The sequence below is a fragment of the Clarias gariepinus genome, chromosome 27, assembly GCF_024256425.1.
Source record: "Clarias gariepinus isolate MV-2021 ecotype Netherlands chromosome 27, CGAR_prim_01v2, whole genome shotgun sequence".
NCBI lineage: Eukaryota > Metazoa > Chordata > Actinopteri > Siluriformes > Clariidae > Clarias > Clarias gariepinus.
Window position 1 is genome coordinate 17,135,172 of NC_071126.1, and position 27,812 is coordinate 17,162,983.

The window sequence follows — 27,812 nt, forward strand, 5'->3', positions numbered from 1 at the left end:
ACATGTCAAGCGCTATATGACCCAGGGCTACAAATTAATTCATTAATTCATTAATTATTGTTCTCCTTTGAGTATATAGCATTTTCTCCCAATTTCATTGCACTAGTTAATTTTATTTTTCTAACCTATTTTTCTTATTACAGTATATTTTACTTTGTACAGTATATTTTACTAGTTAATTTTATTTTTTTAATTTTTCTTTCATTCCTATTATTTCTTATGTATAAGCTTTTACTATTTTTTTTTTTTTAAGGTCACTGGCAGTCGTATAAGCATTTCACTGCATATTGTACTGTGTATGACTGTGTATGTGACCAAAAAATTTTGAATTTGAATTTATTTGAATTTGCACCATCCCCATGTTAGGTATAATTTTTTCCCCAAACTTCTTCCTGGTTAAAGACATTGACTATATTTATCAGCTATAAATAAAGATAAACAGTCAATGTAAACTGTAATGTAATATCAGTAGAGTCAGAGCCTCCTAGGATCATTAAATAAACTATTGTCTCATTTATTTATTTCTTACTTAATTTTCATTACACTGGTAATACAGTGCTGAAGTGGCGGTGCTCTTAGAGAGGACGAGGTGGCCGAGTGGTTAAGGCGATGGACTGCTAATCCATTGTGCTCTGCACGCGTGGGTTCGAATCCCATCCTCGTCGACATGCATGTTTTGAAATTACATTAGCACTCCTGACTTTCATGATGAGATTGTGCCTACTTTACAAACTTGTGTGTACTACTACATCAGAGTACTGCTAAGGTAATGGACTTCTAAGCCCTTGTGTTCTACCGTGTGTGTGTTTAGTTCAAGCTCAAGTAGGCTTTATTGTCATTACAACCATATACAGTTAGTACACAGTGAAACGAAACAACGTTCCTCCAGGACCAAGGTGCTACATGCAACATAAATTTACAACATAAATTAACAGAGACACTAAACTAGCTAACCAAGAGGCCTAGTTAACTGGCTAGCATAAACAGGACTGTGGAGTGATTGTGGATTCTCTGGGCGTGTGCGCGCTTTGCCTCTCTGATGGCCCGAGAAAGTTTGGCCCTTGCTGTTCTGAGGGCCATCCCATCACAAAAATGGCAGTTATAAGCTGCTTCACACAACTTCTGACTTTCCCTCTCTCTGTTGTCAGAGTAACGGAAGGTGAGAATGCACTGATCATTTTAAGGCTTATTATTATTATTATTATTATTATTATGTACATGTCTTTGCTGAACACTGTTTTCTTTCATTCCTCTCGAAATTCAGTTTTACATGTCCGTCGATATGTAGTAATACGCTGCTGATTTGGCAATGTCTGACCAATAGGTGGCTACTCTCCATGGCCACTAGCTGGCACTGCGGCATTAAAATTCGTTCAGCACTTTTTACTTGATATACGCACAAACAGCCAAAAATTCCAAAGACCATCTTGATGTGTTCTTATACTTATCTTACGTCCCCCCAAAAAAAATTATATTTTCGCAAATATCTTCAATGCACAGACACGTCAACTTCACAGGTTTATTATATGTATAGAGTTATAGTAGCAATGTATGACCAGTAGATGTCACACCTGCACAAAAGGGACCAGGTGGCCGCTTTAAAATAACACAGTCTAAGCTGACAATAAATTGTCATATTCTATTTGATAATTATTTTTTATTCATAATTTGGCTTTCTCATGAGGACGAGGTGGCCGAGTGGTTAAGGCGATGGACTGCTAATCCATTGTGCTCTGCACGCGTGGGTTCGAATCCCATCCTCGTCGACATGCATGTTTTGAAATAACATAAACTTTCCCGCTTTGCGAGCAGCAATCTTGTGTGTGAAACATTACACCAGAGTACAGAGATGCACTCAGATTACTGTATGAGAAGTCAGTGTGTGGCCCAATTTCTTCATATTGAAGTAGAGAAAAAAAGCTCATGTGTATTAATATTGGAGGTGAAACCAACCGCGTGGGCGCACAACTGCTGGGGAAAATACCACAAACCTGAAAAGACGCATCAAGGCACACCATAAAAATAACCCAGTTTTACAGCCTCTCTGTGGTAATTATGTTAGGGAGAAAATGGATCTTTAACCTCTCTAATGAGACTTTCTTTTGCTTTACACGTGCACACACACGTGTTATAATAAACAGTACACACGCTTACAAATATAAAATAAAAAAAGTTTTACACGCACACACGGGGTCACAGCGTTATAGTAAACGGTACACGCGTGCGCGGATGTTGATTACCCACAATTCCGCAGCGCAAGAAAGAGGAAAACCATTGATACATGATACTCGTAAACCTTATAAGACTTATTCATTTTCAAAATTTATTTAAAATCTTACTCGCAATATGAGGTTCCACTGTATATAAAAGTTTAAAATACTGTATTGTCCATACTGCTCCTATTGTTTTGTAGTTAAAAAAAAAAAATTACAAGCAGCAGTTGTTAAAAATAAATATAATTAGCTGAAAACATCAGATGAAAAGAAACATTTTAAATGTTAATATAATTATTTTGTGAAAACCCTTTAAAAAAGTAAATATACTCTGACTAAAACTAGACTTAAATGTTCAGACTTTTAATTGACTAAAACATGACTAAACAAAAATAGACTAGGACTAAAACTAAAACTTTAAAAAATTAACACTAGTTTGTAGTGATTTTAAAAAACATGCCACATACAGTATTAGACTGAAACATATTAAAATGTTAAAGTATTTGTATCTGATTCAGGTCACACCACTTCAGTGTAAAGGATTTGTATGGAGGAAGTCTGGGAGGAGGTCTTCGCTGATGTGGAAACGTCTGGCCAGTAGATGGCGCCGTGCTGCAGGAGGACGAGGTGGCCGAGTGGTTAAGGCGATGGACTGCTAATCCATTGTGCTCTGCACGCGTGGGTTCGAATCCCATCCTCGTCGGTAGTAAAGTGTTTTTTTTTATTTTTTTATTTATTAAAAAGACGTCAAGATTAGATAACCGACAATTTTGGACGGAAATAGAATTAGCTACAGAAATAAATAATATGTAATTAATACTTATATATTTCAAAAAAATATAATAAAATAAAAATAACGTACATCAACAGACATGAAAAAAGTAATATAAGGTCTTATATTATTTTACAAATCATTTCATAAATACACAAGTTCTAATGAGTGAATTAAGGCCTGCTGATTTGATTAAACTCTGAGCCTTATGTACATGACAAATTATTTTTATGACTTATTACTTGTTTTATGACACTTGTATTAAGTGTCTTCTTTGTCTTTCGGCTGTTCGCCACAGCGAATCATCTGCCTCCATCTAACCCTATCCTCTGCATCCTCTCCTCTTACACCAACTACCTTCATGTCCTCTCTCACTGCATCCATAAATCCCCTCTTTGGTCTTCCTCTAGACCTCCGGCCTGGCAGTTCCAACCTCAGCATCCTTCTACCGATATATTCACCATCTCTCCTCTGAACATGCCCAAACCACCTCAATCTGCCCTCTCTGACTTTATCTCCAAAACATCTAACATGCGTTGTCCCTCTGATGGACTCATTCTTCATTCTATCCATCCTTGTCACTCCCAAAGAGAACCTCAACATCTTCAGCTCTGCTACCTCCAATTCTTTTATGACATAACACTTTTCTCCACCCCTTCCAACCTGCCTGTACCCGCCTCTTCACCTCCTTTCCACACTCTCCTTTGCTCTGGACTGTTGATCCTAAGTATTTAAAGTCCTGTACCCTCTTTACCTCTGCTCCCTGTAGCCTCACCGTTTCCACTCGGGTCCTTTTCATTCACACACATGTATTCTGTCTTGATAACCTTCATTCCTCTGCTTTCCAGAGCATACCTCCACCTCTTTAGATTTTCCTCCACCTGTTCCCTGCTCTCACTATAAACCACAATGTCATCTGCAAACATCATAGTCCATGGAGACTTCTGTCTAACCTCATCTGTCATCATGTCCATCTCCACAGTAAACAAGAAGGGGCTCAGAGCCGATCCTTGATGCAGACCCACCTCCACCTTGAACTCTTCTGTCACACCTACAGCACATCTCAACTCTGTCTTACAGGTCTCATACATGTCTCACTGTCTTACAGTACCAATGTCTGGCCAGTAGATGACTCCCAGGCCTAGAGGACGAGGTGGCCGAGTGGTTAAGGCGATGGACTGCTAATCCATTGTGCTCTGCACGCGTGGGTTCGAATCCCATCCTCGTCGGTAGGTATGTTTTGAAATTACATTAGCACTCCTGACTGTACTACATCATACCAGAGGACGGAGCAGAACCCAGCTTACTGCTGCCTTCAGTGTTAAAATAAAATGGGTTAAGAGTTATTGTAAACAGTCCTGGGTCATACAGCGCCTCGTGAAGATCTAGGTGCAGTCAGACCTTTTGAATGTACAGTGTATGATTTGATTGTCATGTATGTAATAACAAATGAATAAACACACTAATTTATTTTACGCATTTATTTGTGAGTAATAAAATTATGAAAAGACCTTATACCAACAGACACGATAAACTTGATAGAACTTTATCAAGAAAATTTTATACTAACAAATAAATGCATAACTAAATATGCCAAGCTGAGCAAAGATCACGGAGATGTACAAAGCCCATTATAGTCTATGCAGTGATATTGCAGTGATTTTAAACACTGAGTGCAGCTCGGTATCCGGATGTAATGTAGTTTATAGTTGCATCTCAATAAATTAGAATATCATCAAAAAGTTGATTTATTTCAGTAATTAATTTATTATATAGATTTATTGCACACAGACTAATATATTTCACATGTTTATTTATTTATTATAATTATGACTTACAGCTAACAAAAACCAAAAATTCAGTATCTCAGAAAATTAGAATATTGCGAAAAAGTTAAATACTGTAGACTCATGGCGTCACACTCTAATCAGCTAATTAGATTCACAAGGAGTGGACTGCAGCTGGAGTCAGTGCTTCAAGAGCCACCACGCACAAACGTATCCAGGACACGGGCTACAGCATCTTTATACTGCACTGTGTGTACAGGAATTCCTCCGGCTGGAGCCCACAGACGCATGTGCCGTCTGAAGTAGATGTGGATTAGGAGGGGATACTGTGGGTTTACATGGGATGAAACCAGTTCTGCGGCCACTCATGCCTTAACTGCCTGATACTTCCATACAGATGCTGTAAAATCCACTCTTGGTCTGCTGGCTTTATAACTTCGAAGAAATGCTTTGGGAAACAACTCCCCCAGTCCACTTCAAGAGGACACAGAGTAATGTAAGATCACTGTGATGTATGTGATGCCTGTGACTTGAGTGGTGCATCTGCAGCTGCATGATCAATCAGGTGATGTATTAATCACTGCAGGAACGATCCAATGGAAGGCCAGTTTGCTTTGTTAAATCCAGGCAGTGACTTTATTTTGGCTGTGCAGTGTATACTCCAAAATAAGTACTATAAGTTAAACACTCGTTTTACTCATTCGTACTTACTTCCTGAAAGACAGAATGGATAATTTCTTTAAACATCTATCTAATTTTACTGCAGATGGTCTGCTGTTGCCGCCAAAGGACCACCAACAAAAACAACCCGGTAATACAATCCACAACGGCATGTTCGTAGACGCCGTACTGGTCGCTTTCACGTGATGCAGTAGTACCGCAACCCATCCGATATATCTCTGCTGGCAAGACTGGCCTGAAAACAAGTGCAAGTAATCAAGGAACTGCGTTTTTTCAGAATGTCTAACTGTTACAATTTGTTTTTATATTCAAGTTTCTTATATATGACGTGTAGTACAAAAAACAGGGTTGGAGCCCTGCCATCGATGGGCTGCCGCCACACCCCACACTACCAAGCCACTGCATGGATAAAAATGGAAGGATTACGTCAGAAGGGCATATGGCTGTGCCATATATGTTGTTGTGTGGGTTGATGGTCCACTGTGGCGACCCCTTGTCGGGAGCAATGGAAAGAGTAAAAACAACAGTTGGCTGTTATTTTGTATCCTGCTGTCTATTTGGACGTGTTATTTGCGTCACATTGATCCATACTGCCAGCTGAGTTACTGTTGGTCCATAATGTAACTGGTTTACACCATTTTACTGTATTCTACTTCACACCACTGTATGGATAAATATAAATATATAAAATTGAACCCATTTAATTCAAGACAGAACCATTATAAATAACTTTAATAATGTTGGGTTGTGATTTCTACCACTGTCATAAAATAAATGTGATCCATCACATCAAAATCAGGTATTAAGTTGCTTTGTGGGTTTTTTGAGTTATGCATATTTTGATACCAAGTTTATTACTGTATCATGTTGATTCCTGAGATATAGCCAGTGCGAGATCAAGGATGGCCGTGGAAAATCCCAGCTGGAGTAACCAGCTTAGATGAAGTTCAATGAGGTGCTTTAAAACAAATTTTAGGACTAAAACATTTAAAATTCTGTTTAATGATCAGGAGGGTCCGGGTTCGATTCCCGTCTCTGTGTGCATGGAGTTTGCATGTTCTTCCTGTGCTTGGTGGGTTTCCTCCGGGTACTCCGGTTTCCTCCCACAGTCCAAAGACATGGGGGTTAGGTTGATTGGTTTTCTCAAATGTTAGGGTTGTTAAGTTGATTGGTCAACTGATTTTTGCCAAATAATGTAATACCTGACTTTATATGAGAGGCCATTAATAATAATAATAATAATAATAATAATGATTAAGCCTACCCAGTTATACTTCTCACAGCCAAGGCAGACTAGTCAGTGTTGTTTCTTAGAAGATATTCAGACTGAAACACACACACACACACACACACACACACACACAAGTATGTGTGACTACTAATAAATGATGGTACCTTCAATAAACATATAAATAAGGAAGAAAGAGAAGTCCAGACCTACCAGGAAATCGACAGGATCCTCAGGCTTCACCTGGCAACACGCCACAAGCCCGTCTCTGAGAGTCGGCATAACGTGTTTCATCAGGTAGTGTCTCAGCGGCAGTGCGCGTGCCTCCAGTAACTCATCCTCCTGCTTTTTCACCGTCATCTTGTTCCTGTCCTAAAAAGACACAAAACCTTCAGCCTGCGTGGACATCATGAACAGATGTTAAGCTCTGTTTTGTTCTGTATCTAAATATTCACGTATGATGTCACTAACTGTATCTGCGTGAAACTGACATTTCCTTTTGATATGCCATTACTACCACTATGGGAATTACCCATTCCTCCAGCAGAGCAGTCATCCTGGTCTCCTCCTCTGCCTCTCTGAGTGCACGCTCGGCTGCTTCCAGCGTGAGGCGCCGTCGCAACTCGGCAGCTTCTTTCCTGTCCAGTTCCTCCTGTTCCTCGGGTGTGGGGCCGTAGTTCCTCGCCCCTCCCACCACCTCGATTATTGTCTTAATCACAGCTTCGTTTTCAGCATCATTCACACTATTGATGACTGAGGATTTAACACTTATTGTCAGTCTCGGCAGGACGTAGGATTGTCCTGATTTGGTTACGAATGTTCTGTATATACAGTATGTTACTCTGATAATATCCTCTTATATATAACGTCCTTACCGATGTGTTCAGGATGGACCTCCAGCTCATCGAAATAGTCGAGCACTGTCGCTTCCTCCGAGTTTGCCTCCCTGAACAAGACCAGTCGCTGCAGAAACTCGTCCTGGGTGTAGCGCATCTCCTCTGCTACGGACTGCGGGAGGTTCCGGGCTCGCTCTTTTAGAAACTCGTCAGAGGCGTCGAGTGAAAAGACAAACTCTATGGAGGAGAAAATGGCAAAGTTGGCAATCTTCCCTTTAAGATATTAAGAAGTAAGATGCTTTAAAAATCTACCTGGTATTATCTTTTCATCATGTGGCAGTAAATGCGATCTGGTGTTCCCCTGTTCCTTCTCCTCATCTGCGACATGTTAAAAAACGCTAAATGAAAATCTGGACCTTTGAATAAATGAAATGTCGCTGCCTCGGTCTTTTCAGTGCCTCACCGCTGAAAAGTCGGTTGGCTTGCTCGTGTGTACAGGGGTAGCCGTCCAAAACAAACCCCTGATTTCTACAAGACTTTGAGTGAAGCTTTTCTCTGATGATGTGCAAAACATTCTGGTCTTCAAACTGACCTACACACAAACACACACACACACACACACACATATTGAAGCGATCCTTCCAGAATCACAGAGCATTCTGTTTCTTTGGATTTAAATCAGGTCAAATCCTGTATTAATGAAAAACATAAAAAAAAAAAAACCCGACCTTGATTCTGGGTAAGAACGTCCTTCAGAATGTTGATGTGTTTCTGCGTCGCCTGTAAAGTTTCCTCGGAGTCATGTCTCTCTTCACTCTGTTTAAGCATTTTTTTCTATATGAACAGCACACACGTATAACGTGACCATTTAACATTAGATATGATAACTGAAATAAACATTTTAAGGCATAAACACTGGTTGTAATGACAAAGAGCTTCACTCACCAAATGTTTGATTTTCTCTCCAACTGTTTCTTTGATACCAACATAGTGGAGTTTGTAATGGTTACACAGTCTCGCTGCGACTGAACTTTTCCCGACGGCCGGTGGGCCAAGGAGACAAATCCTGATCGGCTGGAGGAGAGGGAGTTAATCAGGTGATCTAGACATCTAGACCATACTGTATATATATACACACACACATATATCGCTGTTAAAACAGGTTTTTTGTGATGTACAGTATAATGTGACCAAGATAAATTATTTCAGATGTGACCTATAACCTCTACGCTCAATTGAAAAACAAACTATGGGGGTAAAAATAATTTGGTTGCATAAGTTTGCACACCCTGGGGATGTGGCTGTGTTCAGAATAAAACAATCACATTCAAACTCATTACTTGTTAAATAGGAGTCGGTACACACCTGCCATCATTCGAACAGGTCGTTCATGCTCGAAAACTAAAAACCCTTCAGTGTGGCTGAATTAAACAGTTCTACAAAGAAGAGGTTGGCCTCATTGCCTCATTACCAGTCATCGCAAAAAGTTGATTGCTGTTGTTGCAGCTAAGGGTGGCACAACCAGTTATTAGGGTTAGGGGGCAATTACTTTTTCACATAGGGCCAAACAGGGCCAAACAGCTTTTTTCCCATCATTTAAAAACTGCATTTAGTATTTACTTAGTGATATAAAATTTTTGTTCCATGATCTACATCATTTAAAAGCGCCTCTGATGAACCCCAAATAAGGTTTGGCTCTTCTAGTAGACTTTTCCTGACGTTTTCTTCAGGAAATCTTACAGCAAAAACCATGAGCTGCAGGGAGCTTTCAAAGCATCTGAGAGATCTCAGTCAGAAGACAACTACAAAACAATTTCCCAGACATTGGATGTACCATGAAACACAGTGAAGATAGTCATCATCAAGTGGAGAAGATATAGTGCAACACTGACAAAAGAACCAAGAACTGGACATCCCTCCCAAATTGATGAAAAAACAAGAAGAAATTTGGTTAGGGAGGCTGCCAAGAGGCCTACAGCAACATTTCTGGCAAGTACTGGCTGTGTAGTACATGTGACATCAAACTCCCTACATGTGACAAACTTCCTATGTCTGGGCTATGGGGTACGGTGAATAAAAACATCCAAGTTCGCAAAACACATTTGCATTTGTCTCCCAAAAGCATGTAAGAAGATCCGTTATAGTCTGATGAAACCAAGGTTGAAGTTTTTGGCCATAATTCCAAAAGGTATGTTTGGTGTAAAAACAACAATAGACATCACCAACTAGAAACCATATCCACAGTGAAGCATGGTGGTGGCAGCATCGGGTTTTGGAGCTGTTTTTCTTCTACTGGAACTGGGGCCTTAGTCAAGGTAGAGGGAATTATGAATAGTTCCAAATACCAGTCAATGTTGGCACAAAACCTTCAGCTCTCTGCTAGAAAGCTGAAGATGAAGAGGAACTTTATCTTTCAGTATGACAATGACCCAAAGCATACGCCCGGTTTAACAAAAAAAAAAGGCTTTACCAGAAGAAAATCTAAATTTTGGAATGGCACAAGCAGGGCGTAGACCTGAATCTGATTGAAAATCCTCCTGGCGATCTGAATAGGGCTGTGCACAGGAGACACCCTCGCAATCAGACAGAGCGTTTTTGCAAAGAAGAGTGGGCAGGTCAAGGTGTGTCATGCAGATAGACCCCTAACCCAAAAGAATGTGCTTCAACAAAGTATTATTTATGCAACCACATTATTTCAGGTCACATTAAAGTTGGAAAAAGTTCTAAAATCATTTATCCCGGTCTAATGTCTAATGTAACATCATCACGAAAACCTGACATTTTTACAGTGGTGTGTAGACTTTGCCTTTCCACTGTCTATATTCCCAGTATAGACACAGTTAGACACTCACTAAAAGACACCTGGTTTGTCTGTACTCCTCCACCACACGGTCGATGTTGTTAACAAGTCCAGATTCACACACCCAATTCACGTTGAGCTTCCTCTTCACCAAAGTCGTCTCAATGAGGAGGTTTATACTTAGATGAGCTAGCTCAGCCCTCTTAGAGAAATAAAAGCAATGAAAATACAAAAGGGTCAGTTCAGGTAGGACAAATCCACGCTTATGTGAATCTTGTTACATAAAGTTATACCGTAAGCTCCTGTGTGAGGTCCACACTGTCATTAGGGACTTTCTGAACCTCTTCAGGACCCAGAACAGAAGCAATGGCCTGGTGGATGGAGAGCAGCAGTGACCGATTCAATCGTAATTAAAGCTAGCTTGTGGATTAAGAAGGCAGAGATTGTACAGAGCTTTTACCTTTACAATTTCTTCCAAAGAATGATGAGAGTCGTCCACAGCGATTAAGTAGTGCAGTTTAGGTTTGTGATTGATGAGGTTTTGCACTATGCTGGAGACACGGATTACATAATCAACACCGAAGCCAGGATCGTGTTACATGATCGGAATGTTTAAAACATTGTCTTTCATTGACTTGTGTATAATGCAATTATGTTTTTAATCATTTTTAACCATGTTTATTCCACTTACCCAGCCAGATCATTAATATGGATGGTAGGAATGACATTAGTGCTTGGCTCCGGTACAGGGATGATGCTTAACTCCCCAAGCCAACATGCCTAGGATAAACCAGTATCATTAAAGGAACAGATGAGTGAAAAAAGTAAACACTTTTCTCCTAGTAATCTATAAGCTATAATCATATGCCAAACATCACAATGTAGCTAAACATCTCACTACCTTAAAAAAGAAGTGCAAGATGCCTTCTTCCATGCCATACTGCATCCCGGCTCCGATAACATACGTGCGCAGCTTAGTCTTGTCCTACAGGAGAACATCATTTAAAACAACATTTATCATATAGCATAAACTCATATTCAATAAACTGTTTTATGAATCCGATTCATTTCTAACCGTTTTCCCCAACTTCAGGACGAGCTTCTCTACATTAGCGTGTTCTATGAAGTTTGGATGTGGTTTCCTCCTTGTGTAGTCTTCTTCCTTCAGCGGAATTTCAGGATTATCCTAAAAAGTTAAGGTAGAAAGGATGTCAAAAGCAAATTGTAATTGCTACTTGTAATAAAAGAAAGTAAGAAGTGACTGTTACTGTTTGAAAAATAATGTGGATTTGTTCCGGACAGCACTTACAGGATCAGCCGGTTTAGTCTTCGCCCAGGTCATCAACGTTGACACCAGAATGAACATCTTGGGAGATGTAAAGTGTTCCATTTCACTGTGGAGGGCTGTGATAAAGAACAAATAATAAAGCATGCCAACATTTCACACAGCATGTGACAGAGCTTCCTTATTTGAATAAACGCTGTGAATACAGATTATACGTCACCTGAAACAGACCATGTCGCTTCATCAACAGCTTCAGCATCTTCTGAGATATTATACACAATAACATCACAATCCATCAGGTGATTTAGCAGCTCAGTTCGCTTCAAGTCCTGAAATGAAAAGGTTGGAAGGGTGAACCAATGGTTATGTGACGTTCCTGCACAAGATTAGCATCACCAAGTCTGTAATGTACGTGTCCAACCGCAGCACCATCAAGCTGCCACTGCTGGACCCTTGAACAAGGCCCCCAAATTTCAGATGTATAATGTGAGGAATGTCATCACCCTGGATGAAGGCCTATCTCAAATGTCATACATCTAAAAGAAAAAATGTGTAAGCAGAGTGCTTCTGAGTATGTGGTGAAACCAGCAGATCTGTGATATCCAGAAAGCAGCCACTTCCAACTCTATCTCCATCATAAGGTTTGAGAAGACACTGTTGTTGTGGGTTTGATCAGTGATAACAAGAAGGCCTATTTGGAGAGATCTGGTGCCAGAAGTAGAACCTCCTCAATGTCAGTAGGACAAAGGAGTTGATAGATTTTTTTACTTCAGCCACACCATCATCAACAGAACCCCAGTGGAGAGAGTGGACATTTTCCAGTACCTCAGTGTTCACACCACCTTGACCAGTCAGGGTCATCGTCCTTACCACCTTAGACAGTCGATCTACTTTACACCGCCCGCCAAGGTGCTTAGAAACTTCAACACCTGCACCACAGAGAGCATTCTGATGGGAAATATCGCAGCCTGGCTTGGGACGGCAACATGGAGGACAGGTGGGCTTTAAAAATAGTGGTGCAATCAGCTGAGCTGAACCACCTGCAGTCTAACAACAGCAAACAGTCGACCAAGGCCTGTTCGATATTGAAGGAACCTCCTTTTTTAAAATACTTGTTTTAAGAATTTCCTTTTTCTTTGCAGAGCAGGTCTAATTTTGAGAAATACTCAGGCTGGCTTTCTTTTCTGTCCTTTCTTCTCAGGTTTTTTAACTGACCACATCTCTGAATATTGCTGATACTGTATATAACATTTGCATAATGTTTAACAGTTAGCATGGTTTTTATTTTATCAAAATTCCTGCTTTTTTTCCTTTTTCTCCCGACAAACATTTAGTGACTCTAAGTTCCTTTTTTATTTCAGTCTATTTTCTAAAATATCTCAGTGTTATCTAGAAACTATAACTGAGATGGCAACAGTAAGGAATCTTGAGAGGAACCAAACTCAACAGGGAATCCATCCTCATTTGATATCAGGAATTGATCTGCAGTCATACTATGTGTAAGGAGGCTGGAAGTGTTCGTTGTCTCTGGGCTGGTATTGACTATACATCTTTGTACCATTATTAAACTTTTTTTCAGTAGTCAATCCCAGGAGGCTTAGGGCACAAGGTGGGGTATACCCTGGACAGGGTGCCAATCCATCGCAGGGCACACACACATACACACACTACAGGCAATTTGGGAATGTCAATAGCCTTGGACTGGGGGAGAAAACCGGCGTACCCAGAGGAAACCCACCAAGCACGGGAGACGGGAATCGAACCTGGACCCTGGAGGTGCTAGGTGACAGTGCTAACCACTACACCACCCATATACAATCTCCTGAAATGTATTTCTCCTTTCACATTTAGAACTCTTACTTTAATAGCAATAACTTATTTTTTAACTTTATCAAACCACAAAAAATAGAGCCTAATAATTTTTTCATACATTTAATAAATGGTGTCTCTGGTAACAGCAATGATGGTAACACTGATGACAATTAAGAGAAAAATCCTAACTATTTCCACAATTGCTTCCAGACCAATTGGTTTTTAATTATGTGAAAATTAGTTAATTATTAGATGTAATCAGTTTTTATGTCCAATTTTTGATAGTTATAATTATAAAGCGTAATACCAATGATGGACTTTGCATAAAATTACATTTCCATAAAAAGCTTAAATTAAGCTTTGCATAAAATTGCTAAATAAATTATGACATTTCCAAACAAATAAAGAGAGACAACTAAGCTACTTTATGCATTTGTCCCGTGCTCTTCATCTAGTGACCTCTGATGCAGGAACAATTTCAAATTGTCAACCTTCATTTTAAGATTACATTCTTTGTGTAAGAGTAACACCAATGATATAGTTTGGGATGACTTATAATATAAAAAATATATTTCATATTTTTAATCATGATCTATTAAAATGTCATTATTTTAGTGCTTATTTTATAAGATATTGATGTTATTGTCAATCAGATTCATTTCATGAAGAACATACCTTAATACGAAATGTATATGAGCCCACCATATACATGGTCATAGTGACAAGACCTTCATTGAACTTAGCCTTTTCGGTTAAATATTGAACCTTATAGTAAGAAAATAGATTTTTATGATTGAAAGATCATACTACTGTATATTTTCATATATATAAGGAATGTGTCTTTTATGTTAATTTAAATGATTTTAGCATCAGCGAAACTAAGTGACAGCACATTTTTGTAGAATGACCCATCTGTGCTTTAACTTTTTGGGGATGTTGCTGTTACTTCAATAACCATGAAAATATGTAAAGAAGGTGCATCCATGACAGGTTTCCATATTTCCAGAGAGAGATCTCACCGAGTATTCCTCCAGAGCACAGCTCCTCCTCCTCCTCCCCTTCTTCTTCTCCTCACTGATCACAGTCCCTACAAGCTGAAAGCTCTCTCCTGCTCCACGCGCTTCTTCAGAGGAGTCTCCTCCAGCAGCGCAGGTGGACAGATACTGAGGGAGGACACGGCGAAGAACATCAGCAGCTCAACAACATCACTGAGAGGACATCCAGACGGAGCCCTGCCTTACCTGAGCGATGTGTTTAGACGAGTACGAGTCGATACTGTTCACAAAAACCCGCCTGGTCCGCTTCGACTCTTTCTGCTGCTCCGCCATGGCTCGCGTTGCTAAGCCAGCTTGTCTCGCGCGCCGGTTGCTAAGCGGAACTAAAGCAAACGTCGCGAGCGAAGACGGTTGTTTGTGACGTCATCTGAAGTCGTTAAATCCCTTACACCAGTGGTTCTCAAAGTGTGGGGCGCGCCCCACTAGTGGGGAATACAGATATGACAGGTGGGGCGCAATGAACGGGAGGGAATTAGTGGAACATAATAGGAAAGTACATATTCTAATTCATGCTTTTCTTTATTGACAATAAAGATCAGACACTCGAAACTAAACAATCACACGCAAAGAAATTGATCATTAATACAAGTAAATTAAAATAACATCAGAGAAAAAGTGTAACCACAGTGCAACAATAACGGTTTAACGTCGGCATGTTAATTGCAGAGGAACAATATATAAGGAAACATTCGGTATTATATATGCAATTTCATTTATTCCTATGTGTATGCTGATGTTTCTGTATTTTTGTTAAAAATATATATTTTATCAGGCAGTACTAGTCCTGCATTTCTAGTTTCCAGTGTGGCAACAAAGTTGCTTTTTGATCTTTCAGGCGCTGAACAGAAGGGAAGATCAATATCGTTCTACGCTTTTTGTTGCTGTGCGGCATTTTGCGATGATCCCTAAATCATTCGTTGCGCCGTAGAGAATAATGGTGTTTATGCTTTTAAACATGTATAATTTAAAGCGGATGGAGCTTAAAGACAATGTAGAGAGGCAATATATGTGAGTATCTTATTCGCGGGTTTATTTACGCAGCTATTGAATTCGGAGATGCGAATATCAAACTAACTTTACCGCGGACACAAACAAGTGTTATGCACTAAAGTGCCCCCCTGCCACGGTTTGCCCCCCTACATAATCTCTATCAAATATTATATTAGGACATGCATTCAAAGGTTTATTAATATCAAATATATTATTACTATTATAATTAACCCTAGGCACGTGACACTCGTCGAGACGATTAATACAAATCCCCCAAAATGATTATTTTATGGCACATTTATTTTGCAGGGGTTTGTCAATGTACAAATAAATTATTTATTACAAATTACACTAAATAAATATTGTTTGTGGTGAAAAATTACAGGAAACGATTTTATTATAAAATAAGCAATATAAAAATACACATGTTGTATATGAAAAAATATATATAATTTACATTATGTATATACATATATATACATTTTTTATATTGCTTATTTTATAATTAAATTCGTTTGTTATAATTTGTAATTTGTAAACCCTAAACCTATGAATTTATGTTCTAATATATTATTTGAAAGAGATTATGTAGGGGAGGCAATCCGTGGCAGGGGGAGCATTTTAGAGCATAACACCACCGGGTCAGTGACGTACTGTATGTAGTGAGCATAATAACATCAATGGATACATTTGTTGCATGGACCACAAAAAAGCAGGTGATTCAGCATCATCAGCCTAATCGACCGAAAACCCAGCCGAAAGGAAAACATGATGACGCCTATGTTGCACTTGGATTCATGGTGGGGATGGTGGGGCAGAAGAGAGACCCGTGTGTGTTTTGTGTCTTAAACCGCTGGCAGCAGACAGCACGAGACCCAACAAAGTAGGAAGACACATAACAATTGCACGTGTATTTTATCTGTTTTAAACTTGGTGTTATTTGATCTTATCGGTTTAGAAATTGATATTTCAATAAATAGTACACTTGGCCATTTTCGTTATCATTTTGTTGACAAGTGGGGCTTAAAAATTCGCCCACCCTCTTAAGTGGGGAATGACAGAAAATGTTTGAGAACCACTGCCTTACACCGTGAATAAAAACCAAATATATAGTCATAACACGTATAGTATAAATATTTTAATATTAAATGTATTTATGTATTATATTTTAAATACTATATAAATTTTTATTAATTTAAACTGAAAGGAAGATGAGGGAGATCAAGACCAGAAGGTGGTGCTAATGCAACATAATGCATGCCAATTGCTGGTAAACATTAAGAAGACAAGCCCTTTTGTTTTTGTTTGTTTGTTTGTTTGTTTGATGATTAAGGGCATTAAGTTATATGAAGTCAAATCAATGTCATAATTTACAAATGTATTTTGCATTTACAAACAATTTCTGAACATCTCTGCATTTTGTTTTGTTTTTTTGACCCAAAACAATAACATACAATCCAAAACAACAATAAAGATGAAAGAAACAGTAAATAACAAAATAAATAAATAACACCCCTAAAAAAAAAAAAAACATTTAAAAGAGCACCATCGTTATCGTGTCTATATCGCTTTATTCTGTGAACATGGTTGTGGGGATCCAGGAGTCTATCCTAGGAGACACCTGGACAGGGTGCCAATCCATCACAGATACACACACATACACTCATTTACACATCTTGCAAAATCAGCAGCTGACTGATAATAAAATGTCTTCCAGCCACCCTGATGCCACACAAATCACTTTGCTATATATACTGTATGTAGCCAGGAACTGAGAAGAAATCAGGATAAAGTAAGGAGAGAACGGGAATCCTTGTCTGAACCACAAGATGATTAAAACCGAGGGAAATTTCCATATACAGTAGCTGCTATTAGCTATTATTATACAAAGTATTATTATACATTTTTTTTTGTTTTGCAAAGACACATTTTTCCAATGTCAATTCTTCATGACTCCAGACTGTGTTTCATCTATAATAGAATGTCTGACATATTTAGCAAAAAGTCAGACCAACATTTTGAAATCATTATTAAAAAGAGTTGGATGGCAATTCTCACTATCACTCACTCACTCAATGTCTATACTATTTTATTCTGTATACAGGGTTGCGGAGAGCCTTTAGCTTATCCCAGGAGACTTGGACAGGGTGACACATACACATAAATCACACACACCGGGTAATTTAGGGAACGCCAATTAGCCTAATCCGCATGTCTTTTCACTGTGGGCGAAAACCAGATGACCCAGAGGAAACCCACCAAGCCAGCAGTAGAACATGCAAAATCCATGCCTACAGACCCAAGGTGGGAATCGAACACAGAACCTGGAGGTGCAAGGCGACAGTCCTAACCACTGTGCCGCCAGGGTGCCAACAATCAAAGGGGTAAATCTTTTTTCCTGTAGACCATTTCTCTATACTTTCTTTAAAGACTTCTGTCAACAAAGATGATAAATGTTGTGCAAAAAACATTTTTTTTAATTTTGCATTAATTACATAATTTCCAGATTTTTTTTTTTTTTTCAGGTTGTTGAATGCTTGAAGAACGGCTTCAGAGTTTAAAACATAAAAAAAAATAATCACAATGCTCTCTCATCATCACTAATATTTTTTACAATAATTAATAGAATCCAAAAGAGAGGAAGTAAATTTATTACAATAACTAATATTAAATGGGATGGAAATCATCTTGTTCTTCAGTGCAGATTTGCTATTTGCAATAAAATTATGCAAATGTCTCAATTATGCAAAATTTGACTCAAAAAATAAAAAGTATTTTTACAAAGGAAAAGACATAGAGATGTGTTAAACCGAGGTATGTTAAATCCCATTAAAGAATTTAAATAAAATCCTGTTAAATTAAATAACATCAGTGTTTAGGTGAAAGGCAGACTAGTCTTCTGTGTTGTTTCTTAAAAGATATTCAGCCTGAAACACACACACACAAAATTAAGCATGTGCAACTATTAATTGTACCTTTTATAATTGTAAAAAAAATTTAAGATGGAGAAAAGGGAAGTCCAGACCCACCAGGAAATCGACAGGATCCTCAGGCTTCACCTGACAACACGCCACAAGCCCGTCTCTGAGAGTCGGCATGACATACTTCATCAGGTAGTGTCTCAGCGGCAGTGCGCGTGCCTCCAGTAACTCATCCTCCTGCTTTTTCACTTCTATCCTGTTCCTGTCCTAAAAGACATTATGAACAGATGATATTCACAGATGATGTCAATCATTTTATCTGCTTAAAACTAAAATTCTACTAACACACACCATAAATATGCCATTACTATCACCCTGGGATTTACCCATTCCTCCAGCAGAGCAGTCATCCTGGTCTCCTCCTCTGCCTCTCGAAGTGTACGCTCGGCAGCGTCCTGCATGAGGCGCTGTTGCTTCTCCAGAGCTCGTTTCCTCTCCAGTGCCTCCTGTTCCTCAGGTGTGGGGTAGTTCCTTGGCTCTCCCACCACCTCGATTATTTTCCTTGACGTAGCTTCATTTTCTGGGTCATTCACACTGATGTCTGAGAGTAAAACTCTTCTCGTCAGTCTTTGCAGGACTAACTGTATGTACAGTATGTTCTTATTTGTTTATGAATGTTCTCCAGTGTTACAGTCATGTGTAAAAGTTATTACCTCCGCTTTTAATGTATTCATGTGTAAAAACATAATAAAAATCATCTAATTGTAGCAGGTCTCAGTATTAGGCTCAATACTCTAGCAGGTCTCAGTATTGGGATTATTGTATTTCACAGTTGACCATCTTCCCAGGGATGGACGTCCCAGCACATTCACCCCAAGGTCAGACCTTGCACGGTCCGACCTTGAGGTGAATGTGCTGGGACGTCCACTCCTGGGTAGATGGGCTACAGTGAAATTCAATAATCCCAACTACTGCTCAGACCCTACAGGCCTCAATGATCATGTTAAATGTTAAAGACCATGAGAGCACAATTAGATGAAGACTAAACAAGTACAGTTTGTCTGGAATGGTTAACAGGAGAAAGCCACTTCTGTCTAAAATGAACATGGAAGCACGACTGGAGGTTACAAAACTGCATCAGAACAAACAACAAGGTTTCTGGAACAATGTCCTATGGACAGACAAGACCAAAGTGAAGTTGTTTGGCGAAACCAAACAGCATTTCAGCAGAAACTCATTATACCCACTGTCAAGCACGGAAGTGGAGGGGTGATGATTTGGGCTTGTTTTACAGCCAGAGAACCTAAGCACCTTGCAGGCATTGAGTCGACCATAAACTCCCTTGTGTAACAGAGAGGAATGTGAGGCCACCTGCCTGAAATCAAAAACTTGGTCAAAATTCAGTCATGCAACTGGACAATGATCCGAAGCACACCAGTTGCTCTACATTAGAATGGACCAAAGTTCCTCCACAATGATGTGAGAGGCTGGTAAAGTCATGCAGGAAACTATTACTTCCACTTATTGCTGCTAAAAGTGGATCTACAAGCTGGTAAATCATTGGGGTAAGTAGGGGTAACTTTTGCACATGACTTTATATACAGTATGTTACTCTGATAATGCCCTCACATAACGTCCTTACCGATGTGTTCAGGATGGACCTCAAGCTCATCGAAATAGTCAAGCACTGTTTTGTCTTCTAAGTTTTCCTCCCTGAACAAGGCCAGTCGCTGCAGAAACTCGTCCCGGGTGTAGCGCATCTCCTCTGCTACGGACTGCGGAAGGTTCCGGACTCGCTCTTTCAAAAACTCGTCATTGGCGTCAAGTGAGAAGACAAACTCTATGAAGGGGAAAATGGAAAAGTTGCAAGCACTTAAAGTATTTGCGGCAATGGGAAGTTGAAAAGCAGTTAACTGAAGGCTGAACGCTTCCATAGTGTATATTTTAACTACTAAAAAGTAAGATGTTTCAAAAATGTACCTGGTATTATCTTTTCATCATGTGGCAGTAAATGAGATCTGGAGTTCTCCGGTTCCTTCTCCTCATCTGAGACATGTTGAAAATGCAAAATGACAAAAAAGTGTTGACCTTTGATTAAATGAAACATCGCTGCCTCTGTCTTTTCAGTGCCTCACCGTTGAAAATTCGGTTGGCTTGCTCGTGTGTACAGGGGTAGCCGTCCAAAACAAACCCCTGATTTCTACAAGGCTTTGAGTGAAGCTTTTCTCTGATGATGTGCAAAACATTCTGGTCTTCAAACTGACCTACACACAAACACACACACACACATATTGAAGCGATCTTTTACAAATCATATTTACAAATGTGCCAATGCAGGCAAAAATATAATCTCTCTTTCCATCTAGGAAGCTCTATAGTCCAACTAGGGATGGTGGAGGACAATGGTGGACACTGTATTTACAGTATTCCCATTTTCACAATCGTGGTAGGAACTCCGGTCAACATTTACATACACTACAGGGAATTTGGTAAGGCAATTAGGATTAGCGTAATCAGCATGTCTTTGGGCTGTGGGAGGAAACCGGAGTACCCGGAGGAAACCCGCCAAACATGCAAACTCCATGCACACAGACCCCGAGACTGGAATCGAACCCTCGACCCCGGAGGTGCAAGGCTAACTGGCTAAATAAAGAACCTTAAAGAAAAACCCGACCTTGATTCTGGGTAAGAACATCCTTCAGAGTGTTGATGTGTTTCTGAGTCGCCTGTAAAGTTTCTTCAGGATCATGATTCTTCTCACTCTGTTGAAGCATTTCCTCCTATATAAACAACACACGCTTATAAAGCACTGAAATAAAGATCCACTTTGAAGCACAAACACTGGTTGTAATCGCAAAGACCTTCACTGACCAAATGTTTGATTTTCTTCTCAATTGCCTCTTTGACACCAACATAATGGAGTTTGTAATGTTTACACAATCTCGCTGCGACTGAACTTTTCCCGACGGCCGGTGGGCCAAGGAGACAAATCCTGATCGGCTGGAGGAGAGGGAGTTAATCAGGTGATCTAGACCATTGTAAATTAGTCATTTAACATACAGTAGTGCCCATATACACTAATATATACAAGTGGAAATATACTGCCTGGATACAGTTAGACACTCACTAGTAGACCTCTGCTTTGTCGGTACTCCTCCACGACACGGTCGATGTTGTTAACAAGTCCAGATTCACACACCCAGTTCACGTTTAGCCGTCTATTCAGCAGAATCGTCTCGATGACGAGGTTTAGACTCAGCTGAGCAAGATCGGCTCGCTTAGGGAAAAGACATCATGATATGTACAGAAGGGTCAGTTCAGGTAGGACAAATCCACGCTTATGTGAATCTTGTTACATAAAGTTATACCGTAAGCTCCTGTGTGAGGTCCACACTGTCATTAGGGACTTTCTGAACCTCAAAACTCTCAGGACCCAGAACAGAAGCAATGGCCTGGTGGATGGAGAGCAGCAGTGACCGATTCAATCGTAATTAAAGCTAGCTTGTGGATTAAGAAGGCAGAGATTGTACAGAGCTTTTACCTTTACAATTTCTTCCAAAGAATGATGAGAGTCGTCCACAGCGATTAAGTAGTGCACTTTGGGTTTGTGATTGATGATGTTTTGCACTATGCTGGAGACACGGATTACATAATAAACACCGAAGCCAGGATCGTGTTACATGATCAAAATGTACAAAAAAAAGACTTAATGCAATTATGTTTTCAATCAATTTTAACCATAATTATTCCACTAACCCAGCCAGATCGTAGACATGGATGGTAGGAATGACATTAGTGCTCGGCTCTGGTACCGGGATGATGCTCAACTCCCCAAGCCAACATGTCTTGGATGAATTAGTATCATTACAGAAAGAAAAGATAAAATAATTTGAAAAAACAGATAATTTGGAAAAAGGTACACACTTTTCTTCTACACAATTAGCCAGGATGTTTCACATGATCTACAAAACTCTTGCAAGCATTTAAAGCCAAAGATCTTGCGCGCACACACACACACACACATGACTTACTCTAATCTACAATACGTTAAACATCACAGAGTGGCTAACAGCTACAACAGTATGATGAGCACTTCTCTTATTTTGTTATTCTACACACCATAACAAAAAAAAAACAATGTGTGAACTTTAACTGAAAGATCTCTCACTTGTTGCCGAGTCAGTCTGAGTGAGTGTGAAAAAGAAGTGCTTGGTAACATTTACGCAAACATCTCAAATTAATAACCTACATTAAATACTCATGCCCTATTGATGCTTCTCTTCATGCTTATTTTTATTTTAGATATGTTGTAGTGATATGTAATACAAGAACGATAGTGCTGAAATCAATCAATCAATCAATCAATTAATAAATACTCATTATAATCACATAGAATAAGTAAAATAAACATTTTCTTTAATAATAACTTTGCAGCAATGCATTGAAGCCGCTAAATAGAAACTACCTTAAAGAAGAAGTGGAAGATGCCTTCTCCCATGCCATACTGCATCCCAGCACCAACAACATACGTGCGAAGCTTAGTCTTGTCCTTCAGGAGAGCATCATTTAAAACAACACTCATCATATAGCATACACTTTGATAAACTCTTCTATGAATCTGATTCTTTTCTAACCGTTTTCCCCAACTTCAGGACGAGCTTCTCTGCATTAGCGTGTTCTCTGAAATTTGGATGCGGCTTCCTCCTTGTGTAGTCTTCTTCTTTCAATGGAATTTCAGGACTATCCTAAAACAGTAACGTTTGGAAGAATTTATGCATTTACTTATCTAATCATCTTCTATATCACTTATACTGTACAGGGTCGCAGGGGGCCTGGAGCCTATCCCAGGAGACTTTGTGCATGAGACGGAGAAGGCCGTCAGGGTTCCAATCCATCGCAGGTCCGAACGCCAATTAGCCTAATTAGCATGTCTTTGGACTGTGGGAGGAAACCGAAGGAAACCCCTCCAAGCATGCAGGGAGAACATGCAAACTCCATGCACACAGACCCCGAGGCGGGAATCGAACCCGGACTCTGAACCACTACCACTGTGCCGCCAAGTTAGAAAAAATGTCATCTGTAATTGTAACTTTTAATAAAAAAGTGACTGTTGTGTGTTGTGTGATTGTGTCCGAACAGCACTTACAGGATCAGCCGGTTTAGTCTTCGCCCAGGTCATCAACGTTGACACCAGAATGAACATCTTGGGAGATGTAAAGTGTTCCATTTCACTGTGGAGGGCTGTGATAAAGAACAAATAATAAAGCATCCCAACATTTCACACAGCATGTGACAGAGCTTTCTCATATTAACAAACGCTGTGAATACAGATTATACGTCACCTGAAACAGACCATGTCGCTTCATCAATGGCTTTTGCATCTTCTGAGATATTATACACAATAACATCACAATCGAGCAGGAGTTTTAGCAGCTCGTTTCGCTTCAAGGCCTGAAATAAGAAGGTTGAAAGCGTGAACCAAAGGTTATGTGGTGTGTTATGGTTGTGACATTCCTGCACAAAATAAGCATCACCAAGACTGTACGTATCCAACCTCAACACCACCAGGCTGCCACTGGGGGACTGTTGAACAAAGCCCTCAGATGTTTAACATGAGGAATGCAAGTCACCCTGGATAAGGGCATATGCTACATTTTCTAAACTTTCAACTCTACCTCCATCAAAAAGTTTGCTGAAGACACTGTTGTGCTGGGTCTGTTTAGTGATAACAGTGTGAAGTTCTACTTGGAGGTGATTAAAAACCTTGAGATCTGGCAACCTCTTCCTCAACGTCAGCAAGACAAAGGAGTCGATTGTGGACTTCAGGACAAAGAAATAAAGGAGCTATTCATCAGCTATTTATCATCAGCAGAACCGCAGAGAAGAAAGTGGACAGTTTCCGGTACCTTGGCATCTGCACCACAAAGGACCTGTCATGGTCCTATCACATTAATACTGTAGTGAAGAAGGCCCGTCAGCATCTTCACCACCTTAGACATCTGAAGGACTTTAAACTGCTTGGAAGCATTTACACTTGCACCGTAGTGAGCATCCTGGCATGAAATATCACAGCCTGGTTTGGGACGGCACCAAGGCGCTCAGGTTGGCTCTAAAGAGAGTGGTGCAATCAGCCGAGCGCACCATCTGCACTAAGCTTCCTGACATGCAGTCTATCTACAGCAAATAGTGCTGGAGCAAGGCCAGGAGGATACTCAAGGACCTCAGCCATCCAAAAAAATGGAGCCTTTTTTCTTAGTTGTGCTTCTGCTCTGAGAAGGCAGACGGAACGAGGATGAGTTTCTTCCCGCAGGGTCGAGACAGTTGTAAAAAACATTTCACTGCACTCTGCACTGTGTCTTGTTTTGTGTGCATCAAATAAAATTTCCATAGTGAATTTGAAAATATCTACTGATCACAAAAAATATATATAATTTTTTTTTCTTTCTGCAAGTATCTGTGGCATTTGTAAATGTTTAGACTACCAAGTCAACACTTAGTAACAGCTCCTGGGGCAGATCTCATAGCCTATCGCAGGCTGTCTTATATACACATTATTTCCAGTAAAGTTTGTATCGAAAGCTTCAGTTTGCTTCACTCTTGTTGTGGATTGATGATTTTGAGGTACGTTTTTGATCATTGTAGCGTTGTCAAAGCCGGTCTTCTTTCTGCCTAAGTTTAGTGACTGTGTTCCTATATATTGCTGATAGGTAACGTTTCCTATACCACTGACTATTAATTAACCCCAAAATCATAACGTTTAACAGTTAGCAAGGTTTTCCTTTTATTAACTGTGTGAGGAAACCTGCCAAGCACTGGAAGAACATACAAACTCCTTGCACACAGACCCCGAGGCAGGGATCAAACCTCGACCCTGGAGGTGTAAGGCAACGTCGCCAAAAACTATTGTCCCTCTTGCACACAAATATATACTCAGCAAAAAAAGAAACGTCCCTTTTTCAGGACTGTGTATTTCAACAATAATGTTGTAAAAATCCAAATAACTTTAAACCCTTTACAATGAAGATCTGTAAACAATGTTTTCCATGCATGTTCAATTAACCATAATTAATTAATTAACATGCACCTTTGGAATGGTCGTTAAGACCTTAACAGCTTACAGAAAGTAGGCATTTAAGGTCACAGTTCTAAAAACACAGGACACTAAAGAGACTTGTCTACCGACTGTGAAAAACACCCAAAGAAAGATGCCCAGGGTCCCTGCTCATCTGCGTGAACGTGCATTAGGCATGCTGCAGGGAGGCATGAGGACTGCTGATGTGGCTAGGGCGATAAATCGCCATGTCCGCACTGTGAGACGCCTAAGACGGCGCTACAGGGAGACAGGAAGGACAGCTGATCATCCTCGCAGTGGAAGACCACGTGTAACAACACCTGCACAGGATCGGTACATCCGAACATCACACCTGCGTGACAGGTACAGGATGGCCACAACAACTGCCCGAGTCACACCAGGAACACACAATCCCTCCATCAGTGCTCAGACTGTCCGCAATAGGCAGTCCATGAGGAGGAGATGCACTGCAGTACTTCAAGCAGCTGGTGGCCACACCAGATACTGACTGGTACTTTTGATTTTGAGCCTCCCTTCATTCAGGGACACATTGTGAAACATTTTTAGTTCATGTCTTATGGTGTTGACTCTTTAAGTGTTCATACAAATATTTACACATTAAGTTTACTGAAAGTTGAAAGTCAGAGGAAATTTCTTTTTTTTGCTGAGTATATAATAATACAGATATAGTGTTACTACATGGGTAAAAATATTTGACCAAACCTGCAGTGACATTGGGTGCAAATATATACACGGCACTTCAGTATGGAGTCGATTCCCCTTTTGCAGCTATAACAACTTTCACTCTACTTCTTGCTGTCCACAAGATTTTGGAGTGTTTCTGTGGAAATTTGTGGCCATTTATGAGGTCAGGAGGCACTGATGTTGGACGAGAAGGCTTGGCTCGCAATCTCTGTTCCAGTTCATCCCAAAGGTGCTCGATGAGGTTGAGGTCACAGGGCTCGGTGTTAGGGCCGGTCAAGTTCTTCCACACAAAACTCATTAAATCATGTCTTTATAGTCCTTGCTTTGTGCACTGGGGCTATAGTAATGTTGGAATAGAAACGGGCCTGAACCAAACTGTTGCCACAAAGTTGCATAAAAGTATAGCATTGTCCAAGATACATTGAGACAATGCTATACTGTACATTATGGACATTTACCATTTGCACATACATGCACATTTGCTCACTTTCTGGACATTTCCATTTATTTACATTTTTCTTTACATTTAAATTGCAATTTTGTCTTTTGTACAGATAGGTTTTATATTTCTTATATATATTTTTAAAATATATTTTGTTATAATTTCAGCTATTTATTTCTTATTTCTTTTTTTTTATTATTATTAATTTTTAAGGTCACAGGCGGTTGTATAAGCATTTCACTGCATATCATCCTGTGTATGAGACGAATAAAATAAGAATTTTAAAATTTGAATTTAAGATTGCACTTCACTGGGGATAAGGGGCCTGACTAAAATCAATAATTAACAAGTTTGACTAAATACTTTGGTTCACTCAGTGTATATCCTTAAACTTCCTTATCGGGCAGTTTGTGTTAGTGCAGCGTGCGTCTCCTGGTTGCTTAGCAACAGCAGACTCCACAAGAAAGCTTCGTACACGGGGCATGTGATCACTTTAATAACTTCTACACATCATATTTCCAGAGAGAGATCTCACCGAGTATTCCTCCAGAGCACAGCTCCTCCTCCTCCTCCCCTTCTTCTTCTCCTCACTGATCACAGTCCCTACAAGCTGAAAGCTCTCTCCTGCTCCACGCGCTTCTTCAGAGGAGTCTCCTCCAGCAGCGCAGGTGGACAGATACTGAGGGAGGACACGGCGAAGAACATCAGCAGCTCAACAACATCACTGAGAGGACATCCAGACGGAGCCCTGCCTTACCTGAGCGATGTGTTTAGACGAGTACGAGTCGATACTATTCACAAAAACCCGCCTGGTCCGCTCCGACTCTTTCTGCTGCTCCGCCATGGCTCGCGTTGCTAAGCAAGCTTGTCTCGCGCGCCGGTTGCTAAGCGGAACTAAAGCAAACGTCGCGAGCGAAGACGGTTGTTAAACCATTTAAATTGATTCATTCACTGATTTATTACAAACAGCTGACAGTTAGTCATTTTGTGTATTATTATATACACTGTATATATATATATATATATAAAATGTATGTGTGTATATGTATACAGTATGTTTTTCCACATTTTATGTCACAGCCTTATTTTAAAATGGATTTAAAAAAAATTTCCCCTCAGAATTCTACACACAACACTACCATATAGGCCTGATTGGTGGATTGCTGCGGAGATGGTCGTCCTTCTGGAAGGTTCTCCTCTCTCCACAGAGGAC

At 39.9% G+C, this 27,812-nt stretch overlaps 2 protein-coding genes and 4 non-coding genes across 7 annotated transcripts; 4 read left to right on the forward strand and 2 right to left on the reverse strand.

Annotated features, from left to right (window-relative positions):
* Positions 1-583: 583 nt before the first annotated feature.
* Positions 584-665, forward strand: trnas-gcu (transfer RNA serine (anticodon GCU)). Its single transcript has one exon. It is a non-coding gene; the product is annotated as a tRNA-Ser (tRNA).
* A 1,019-nt stretch (positions 666-1,684) lies between these two features.
* Positions 1,685-1,766, forward strand: trnas-gcu (transfer RNA serine (anticodon GCU)). The gene has a single exon. It is a non-coding gene; the product is annotated as a tRNA-Ser (tRNA).
* A 1,068-nt stretch (positions 1,767-2,834) lies between these two features.
* Positions 2,835-2,916, forward strand: trnas-gcu (transfer RNA serine (anticodon GCU)). Its single transcript has one exon. It is a non-coding gene; the product is annotated as a tRNA-Ser (tRNA).
* A 1,216-nt stretch (positions 2,917-4,132) lies between these two features.
* trnas-gcu (transfer RNA serine (anticodon GCU)) lies at positions 4,133-4,214 on the forward strand. The gene has a single exon. It is a non-coding gene; the product is annotated as a tRNA-Ser (tRNA).
* A 587-nt stretch (positions 4,215-4,801) lies between these two features.
* On the reverse strand, positions 4,802-14,820 carry LOC128515100 (adenylate kinase 7-like). 2 transcript variants are annotated; one of them, XM_053489127.1, is made up of 19 exons: positions 14,656-14,820; positions 14,434-14,577; positions 11,823-11,931; positions 11,627-11,721; positions 11,393-11,503; positions 11,219-11,302; positions 11,009-11,097; positions 10,778-10,868; positions 10,611-10,688; positions 10,370-10,519; positions 8,463-8,591; positions 8,246-8,351; positions 7,981-8,109; positions 7,830-7,895; positions 7,557-7,754; positions 7,214-7,434; positions 6,895-7,053; positions 6,718-6,779; positions 4,802-5,688 (listed from the first exon to the last, which is right to left on the reverse strand). In XM_053489127.1, exons 1-18 carry the CDS (start codon positions 14,740-14,742, stop codon positions 6,747-6,749), a joined length of 2,079 nt encoding a protein of 692 aa, XP_053345102.1. In that variant the 5' UTR covers positions 14,743-14,820; the 3' UTR covers positions 4,802-5,688; positions 6,718-6,746. The 2 variants fall into 2 exon arrangements, with proteins under 2 accessions (XP_053345102.1, XP_053345103.1); XM_053489128.1 differs by having other exon boundaries at positions 4,802-6,115.
* Positions 14,821-18,055: 3,235 nt separating this feature from the next.
* On the reverse strand, positions 18,056-27,446 carry ak7a (adenylate kinase 7a). Its single transcript, XM_053489186.1, has 18 exons — positions 27,357-27,446; positions 27,135-27,278; positions 23,723-23,831; positions 23,527-23,621; positions 23,015-23,125; positions 22,846-22,929; positions 22,137-22,225; positions 21,922-22,012; positions 21,749-21,832; positions 21,508-21,657; positions 21,252-21,380; positions 21,055-21,160; positions 20,516-20,644; positions 20,361-20,426; positions 20,023-20,220; positions 18,767-18,981; positions 18,489-18,647; positions 18,056-18,386 (listed from the first exon to the last, which is right to left on the reverse strand). Exons 1-18 carry the CDS (start codon positions 27,441-27,443, stop codon positions 18,351-18,353), a joined length of 2,082 nt encoding a protein of 693 aa, XP_053345161.1. The 5' UTR covers positions 27,444-27,446; the 3' UTR covers positions 18,056-18,350.
* Between the last annotated feature and the right edge of the window lie 366 nt (positions 27,447-27,812).

Bases quoted from the DNA above. Each gene is read 5' to 3' on its own strand.
- ak7a (XM_053489186.1), bottom strand. From the start codon at position 27,443: ATGGCGGAGCAGCAGAAAGAGTCGGAGCGGACCAGGCGGGTTTTTGTG. The intron at 20,221-20,360 runs GTACATTTTTGA...TCCCCTTCATAG, and splicing joins TGATGAAAAGATAATACCAG to AGTTTGTCTTCTCACTTGAC. The intron at 18,982-20,022 runs GTAAGGACGTTA...TTTTACTCTCAG, and splicing joins GGTCCATCCTGAACACATCG to ACATCAGTGTGAATGACCCA.
- LOC128515100 (XM_053489127.1), bottom strand. From the start codon at position 14,742: ATGGCGGAGCAGCAGAAAGAGTCGAAGCGGACCAGGCGGGTTTTTGTG. The intron at 7,755-7,829 runs GTAGATTTTTAA...TCTCCTCCATAG, and splicing joins TGATGAAAAGATAATACCAG to AGTTTGTCTTTTCACTCGAC. The intron at 7,435-7,556 runs GTAAGGACGTTA...TTAAATCCTCAG, and splicing joins GGTCCATCCTGAACACATCG to TCATCAATAGTGTGAATGAT.